This window comes from Sinocyclocheilus anshuiensis, unplaced genomic scaffold (assembly GCF_001515605.1).
Source record: "Sinocyclocheilus anshuiensis isolate Anshui unplaced genomic scaffold, SAMN03320099.WGS_v1.1 scaffold1038, whole genome shotgun sequence".
Classification (NCBI taxonomy): Eukaryota; Metazoa; Chordata; class Actinopteri; order Cypriniformes; family Cyprinidae; genus Sinocyclocheilus; species Sinocyclocheilus anshuiensis.
The window spans coordinates 1,073,602-1,081,492 of NW_015536540.1; the positions used below are offsets into that span (position 1 = coordinate 1,073,602).

General features: G+C 34.1%; 2 gene segments (V, D, J or C); one reads left to right on the plus strand and one right to left on the minus strand.

The window, feature by feature from the left end:
* Positions 1–1,914: 1,914 nt before the first annotated feature.
* On the minus strand, positions 1,915–2,488 carry LOC107697228 (Ig kappa chain V-IV region-like). The segment is given in 2 exon segments: positions 1,915–2,300; positions 2,384–2,488. Coding segments are annotated over 2 exon segments (402 nt in total).
* A 186-nt stretch (positions 2,489–2,674) lies between these two features.
* Positions 2,675–5,242, plus strand: LOC107697166 (Ig kappa-b4 chain C region-like). The segment is given in 3 exon segments: positions 2,675–2,681; positions 3,396–3,479; positions 4,808–5,242. Coding segments are annotated over 3 exon segments (411 nt in total).
* Positions 5,243–7,891: the final 2,649 nt, after the last annotated feature.

Genomic DNA, 7,891 nt, shown 5'->3' on the forward strand with positions numbered 1-7,891 from the left:
CGTTAGCTGCAGGCTGTAGCATATTCACAGCATGCAATGCTTTTTGTTTTAAAAAATATCCAGTTACTGTTTACTCTGTGAGAAACCTTCCAAACGATTCAGTGGAAGTGGTGTCCGAATGATTCAGACCGTATCTATCAAGAACCATTTTGATAACTCGTTTGATCAATTCATTGAAAAGAACCAACTCAAGTGAGCTGTTCATTTATGAATCCGGTACCTCTGGTTAATCTAAACCATACGACATTATTGTTATTAGGCTTGCTGGGAGATAAGCAAAATCTGCGCAGAAGCGATCACCGCGAGATGCATGCCGGTTAGAAAAGTGTCCGAGTTACTGATATGATTTCAGTTCTGTTGCTTTTATATGAAAATAAATATGATGAACAAGACACTCAAAGTGCTTGTTATTTAATTCCATACGAAAGGTGTATTTATCATCAATGTTTACTTTAATACAAACATGTATTTTAGATTTTTATAGAAATATGACAACAATCACATATCTCACACAGAGATCGCACTGTCATAGCGTTTGGGAACATCCATGCATAATTTAAATACATAATCACATGGAACCAGATAAAAAAAAGAAAATATGTTAGAAGAGAATGCAGCATCAAGGTTGTCTGAACCAATGAGCATTGAGCTGTGTCGTCAGTCAGTCGTTTCCCATCATGCTTTTGATCAGCAGAGCAACTGCGCTCGACTGCACAATCCGACACAGCCGCCTCGCCGTCGCGAGAGTTTTTTGGTACACGCATGACATCAGAGCAAGTCGGACGTAACTCGGACACTTTTCTAACCGGCATGCATCTCGCGGAGATCACCGGTGATCGGTTCTGCACAGATTTAGCTAATCTCAAACTAGCTTGTCACGGAAAAACGTTGCGCTAAGTGTCAACTCTACAGCCCTTTAAACTGATTAGAGCTCAATGACGATGAATGCGACAGATATTTTCTCTGAACTATGATTGCGTAACATAAATCGGCCCGAATAGGGAACTTTCACTCTTCTCATTTTCTTGCTATATTTATGATTCAGAATACAACATACATAAATATCTGTTGTAATGACCAACAACTGTCGGTTAAACTCACCGTTCTGTGATTTAAAAACATTGTCCATATGTTGCTTATGCAAAACTCGAGCTCTTCACAGCCGAATGGAGTCCAGGAGTTGACACATCACTGAACAGGTTTCATTGAGGTCACGTGCTTCTAATTTGTGTGTTCTAGTAGCCTCAGAATCCAGTAGAGGGCAGTAAAACATTACACGTTGCTTTCTTTGAGTTTGGTTTTATTGGCCATTGGACAGTGTTGATACACACATTTGATTTCCATAATAATAAGATTAAATGAATGAAATAAGAACACTAAGGGTAAATACAGTTTTATAATTGATATGTATTTATTTGATATTGTTTCTTTCATGTTCATTTTACTGTGAAAAACAAGAGTTACTAATCTTAATTAAAAAAATAATAAAATATTATATTATGATTTGTTATTTTGATATTGTGTCCTATTCCTTAGATTTTTAATTGCATGATTGATTCAGATTGACTGATATAGCCTACTGGGGGAATGCACCTCTCTCTGAAGTTATACTGTTTTCAACGGTTGGTGTAATTCTTACTTACACATATTTACATAGCCCAAATATTTTATATTATAGTTGACCTGGAGGTGAGGTTTCAGTCAATAATATAAAGAACTTGAATATGATATGGATAAATGGTAACATTTAGATTACAGAGACAACTACATAAGAAAGAAGATTTATCAAAATAAACAGATTTTAAAAGTATTAGATTTTTAAAAATATATATGTAATGTATCTCACCGCAAACCCCTTTTTTTGTTCTCCTGTCAGCAGGTCTCAGAAGCATCTGCAGAAGATTGTCAGTGGGGAGGTTTTCGTACAGCATTTTTTCACTGTGTGAACACTGCTTTACTACTGATCTCATGGTAACTCATACAGTAATAATCTCCTGCATCTTCAAGCTGGGCATCGTTTATGTTCAGGCTGAAATCAAGACCATTTCCTCCAGAGTGAAAACTGCCTCCACCGCTCATTCTAGATGGAGCACTTGAAGGCTTCATTGTTGTGAAATATATAAGGAGTTTAGGGGGTTCATCTGGCCTCTGAAGATACCAGGAGATGTAATAATCTTTAGATGTTGTGCCTGTTGGAAGCCTATAAACTACAGTGTTTGCCTTACAGTCAATGGAGACTGTTTGACCGAGCTGAACTGATTTAACCTCAGACTGAGTCACAACAACCTGCCCAAAAGAACCTGTGAGAGAAAGAAAACTGAATTAAAATAATTATAAGTGCATAAGAAAAAAGTATTTCAGTATGATTTGAAAATGAAATTACCTTGGATGCAGTAAAATGCCCAGATGAACAGAATCATATTGGCTTGTGTTTTAGAGCGGACAGTTCTTGGACCTTTTCAAAGTGTTGATACTATAAACACTCCCAGCGCACTGATGCATGAGCTGCCAATGCAAAATATCATTATAATGTAAAAACCCTTCCTGAACTGAAATATCTTCTCTCATATGATGACTGGCTTTGTAATATATACATATCTGATTTGTAAGTGAATCATCTAGTTTAATTAAAACATGTCTGTTATCTAAAAAAAAAGTTGGTTTTTTTCCGTGAATGAGAAGTAATTATTGTGGTGGATTTGTGTTGGAGGAACCAACTTGGGTGTTGAAAGTAAGTGCAGAGTGAAATAAGATGGATAAACAGTAACAATGGCCCTGAATAGATTACAGTAGATAGCAATGCAGCATATTTAGAGATTATTATTACTGTTTAAATACTGATTGCACTGATACTGTATAAGTAATAAATTATTGTAAATTACACTATAAAAGCCAAATCAAATTTAGATATAAAAGGTAAATAAAAAATAATATTATGTGAACTAAATGCTTAAATATTATTTTACATTAAAGTGTTGATGTGCTTATTTTGTTCTTAATAGTGCAGTAATGTTTGTATTATTCTTAGTAATAGAATTAGGTTACACTTTATTTTAAGGTGTCCTTGTTACAGTGTAATTATACATTCACAAGTACTAAGTAATATCAATTAACTACATGTACTTACTATATGGTTAGGGTTAGGATTAGGGTTTGGTTTTGGGTTACTTGTATGTAATTATGCATAATTTATTGTTACTATAATAGTAAGTACATGTAACGTGTAACAAAGACACCTTAAAATAAAGTGTTACCTAGAATTATATAATATTTAATACATTTTTTTAATTCATTAAAATTAAACTGATTTAATTATGTAGCTTCATTTTATAGTTTTTTTTACTCTCAGTTGTGAATAGCAAACTGGTTAGTGTTAGTGTCAGTGTCAGTTTTAGTGCAGGAGGTTTTTGTACAGCTGTTGATTGGGTTTGTATCACTGTGGTACACGTTTGGTGGAGGCACCCGACTCTCAGTTGGAAGTAAGTAAATCTCTTTCTATTTTAAAAATAAAACACAAAATTTAAATAACAAGAGAGGATTTGTTTATATTTAAAAAAAAAAAAAAACAGATGGGAGGAAAGTGGTATCTTGTTGGCTTTGCTACAAATGCAGAAAGGTTTGTCACACATCTCAAGGCTGACATGAAGATGGCAACTGCCGTAATGGTGCCTACTGAAGATGGAGACCTATATATATATATATATCAACGACTAATATAAGAATAAATCATTGTCAGGTTTTATTCTGGTGTGACAATACCCAACACATGCACACTTTTCTGATTTCTCCGTCAGACCAATTTAAAACAGCACGTTTTTATTAATGGGAATTTTATCCATCAGAATGGTAAACACAGAGGCAAACAAAAAAATATTAAAACATTTTATTGCACATTAAAATGATATAGAAGGACAGTTTATGAATTATAGAAAGTTCAAATTATTTAATTATTATCGATTGTTTTTAATAATAATTAAATGCTAAATTAACCATTAAATGTTTTTAATCATTCTAGATTAATGAAACGATTTTTAATGAAAAGTTTTTTAATGAATGTCACATATGTCTTCATTTCATGTAGCTTTCAATCTACAATCAGCTATAAATAACTGTAAGCAGCACAGTGAATTTTTAATAAGAAATAATTGAATAATAATTGAATAACCTGAAATGTTAAAGATAACCATGGCTGCAGCTCAAACAGTGCAGCATGGTGCTAGCAATGCCGAGGTCATGGGTTTAACACAGAGGGAAAGCATAAACTGATGAAGTATACCTGGAATGCAATGTAAGTTGCTTTGTATAAAAGTGTCTGCCAAATGAATAAATATAATATTATATTATGATTGTATACGTGTACTTGTTTTGATACTTGTGAGGACCAAATGTCCTAACTTATATTGTGAAATCTTTGACAACCTATAGTAAGGGCATTTTACTGGTCCTCACTATTAAAAAGGCTTGTAAATCAGCCGAAAAAATGTTTTTATTTAAATCTAGTGTTCTGCACATGTTTCTGTGATGGGTATGTTTTGGTGTAGGGGTTGGGTTAGGTGATAGAAAATATAATGAACCTGATATAAAATCAATGGACGTCTATGCAATGTCCTCACTAAGATAGTGAAACAAACGTGTACATCTGTGGTTGTGATTGCTGAAGAAACATGTTTTTACAGGCTGTTGCACTTCAGATCTGCTCGATTAACTCTGAATCTCTTAAAGGGAAGTGAAAGACACTCAGAAAGACTGATAGAGCTGTTTTTCAGAAGAATGAAACATCACAGTTTCCATCTGTGTCTCTCTTTAGCTGCGGCTCGTCCCGCTCTCACAGTGCTGCCTCCCTCCAGAGACGAGCTGCAGCAGGGTAAGGCTACAGTGCTGTGTGTGGCCAGTAAGGGATTCCCCTCTGACTGGAAGCTGAGCTGGAAGGTGGACGGCAGCAGCAGGAGCTCTGGTGTCAATCTGAGTCCCAGTCAGCTGCAGAAGGATGGACTGTACAGCTGGAGCAGCAGCCTGAGCCTCACTGAGAGTGAGTGGAGCAGAGCAACAACCGTCAGCTGTGACGCCACGCACCCGTCCCACAATGCAGTCACCAAGAGCCTCGACACACAGCAGTGTGATGAATGAAATACACACACACACACACTGCTGTTAGTATGCCGTTTCATGCTGTTGGTATATTGCTCATATATTCTTATCTGTTGTAATTCTACAACTACAATGATATGAAAGTTGTGTTGCTCATTTTTCTCTTGCTGCCAAATAAAAGCATTTTGTCTCAAATATGGCATTCAATTCTGTGAGCATTTTAAACAAAAAACAAAATAAAAAAGTCAAAATGTAAAAGTATATAAAGTACATAAAGTATTTTGTTGATTACTTTGAGCTTATTTTACTTAGATTACATTAAAATTAGAGCTAATAGTCTGAAGTCTTCAAATGGGATTTATGCATTTGAAGGATGAATGATTAATTCATCACAGAATCATAGTAGAATGATTAAATATTTTGTTCATGCAAAGGAATTAATTTCGCATTTACTGGAAATAAGTTCATAGTTACTGCATGAGTACATTCATTGTGTCGTCGGACTGATGGAGGTTTTTGTACAATGCTGTTTCACTGTGAGCACCCGCTACTGTAAGCCCCCATACAGTAATAATATCCTGCATCCTCAGCCTGGACTCCACGTATGTTCAGTGTAAATTCATATCCAGAATAAGTTCCACTGAACCGGTCTGAAACTCCAGATGCAAGGTTACTCGTTCTGTAGATCAGGAGTTTAGGGGTTTTTCCAGGTCTCAGCAGATACCAGCTCATGGCATAACCAATTCCAGAAGATGCAGTGCAGCTGATAGAAGCAGAATCTCTTGCTTTAACAAGCAGATACTCAGGAGACTGAACCTCTTCATGAGACACTGAGAGAGACAACAAAAGGTTAAGTGATTCATTTAAATACAAATTACGAGATAAAATATTTGGAATTAAAAATGAAGCAAAGCACACTGATAATGTAGAAAAATAAGCTTTAACCTTGAGCTATTACACCCAGTGTAGCCAGAATTAGTAAAAGACACATGATTGTGTTGTATGTCAGTGATGCTCTGAACACACATCGATAATCAGAGGAGTTTTGTGTGTGAAACTGTAAACATGCAAAACACTCTCCACTCTACAGACTCCTATCAGAAGTTTGCTTAGAATAAATGCTGAATGAATCACATTTTAAATGCGAACCATCAGTTTTAGAAAATAATCTTTTCATATTATTGTTTTGAGAAAAATCTGGTTGTGAAATAAATGATAAAATCCCCTAATATTTAATTAAAGATAACTAAATGATAGAAAAGCATTGAAATAGACATGCTATACAATATAATATGCTGCCCTATCTTACATAAATATTTATTATCAGCTAGAAGACAACAAGCAAACTGATAGTGTTGAACAATTTAATTTGATATAATATCAAATTATTTGATATAAAATAATTTTCAAATATATAAATATACAGAAAAGTTACTGGGAAAGTTCAACTGACAAATAATTGTCAGTATTATTAGTGACCATTGAGATATATGTTAGTTTTCAGCTTGAACAGAGCACAATAAACCTACACTAGCTCACACGTTCACAGAAGAATGAATGAATAATGAATAAATAAAATTAAATAAATGAATACAAAATATGGCCATAAAAATGTTAAATATGATTAAAAATAGTGAATCTGGATTATGGAAATCATAAGTTACAGGACAAGGAGGATGGAATAGAAATGTATAAAAAATAAATTGTTGGGTTGGATGGTTAATTACATTAAAACATAAACATTGTGAGTGCTTGAGTGTCATAATCATTGTTTTTGTTAGATTTTCAGCACCTACATTTGCACCGAAGATGTTCAGTAATCTGACCAAGGAAGGTTTTTGTATGGTAGCCACTACCTGTGTGAACACCACTTTACTGATACATATACTATATATGAGATACATTAAAGACATATAAAGTTTCCCAGTTATCCCACTAACCATTTTATTATAGTGAAATGTTGGTGGCTTTTCATGAGGGACTGTTGTAAAGGGAATCAGTGAGCAATGTATATGGTTGCTCTACTGTTATAAAACTGCTTGAATAGTATATTTATTTTTACAATTAGTTTAGCTAATAATTTTACATAAAAATAGGCCTATTTTTAATTTTATACTTTTGTAATTTAAAGAAACTTACGCCACTGAGACCACTTCAAGAAGTGAATGAAACGAGTGAGAAAATTGACATCTCAAAATTGTTGTAAAACAATTAAAATAATAAAGTTTCAAAATTGACAACGTTTGATGGAGTCATTATTGAAAAGAACCGACTCAGCTGCATTTTTCAATTGTGAGTTGGGTACAGCTGGTTCTGATTCTAAACATGATTATTGTTTATATTGTCTGAGAAAACGTTATGCAGCCAGAGTCAATTGTACAATCCTTAAAACCGACCAGAGCTCAGTGGTGGAAGGCGCCTGACATTTTCTCTGAACTCTCACTTGTGTAAAATTAATATGGGCAAACTCTGCACTCTTCTCATTTCCATGCTGTTTAGGGTTCAAATATAGCATACATAAATGTACGTAGCCTACATATAGGTTCATTTTGCCTTGAAAAACAAGAATCAATTACAAATCTTCATTTTAAAGAAAGATTGAAATATTTGATTATGATTTGAATTGTTATTGCATCATAGTCCTCATAATTTTATTTGCATATATTGGCATATTTGAATGTGACAGATTGACTGATATTTTGGTATCTTACAAGATAAATGGTAACATTTAGATTACAGAGACAACTAGGCTACATATTATGAAGATTTCTCTTTTTTCTCTCTCTGAGTTTTTCCTAATTAA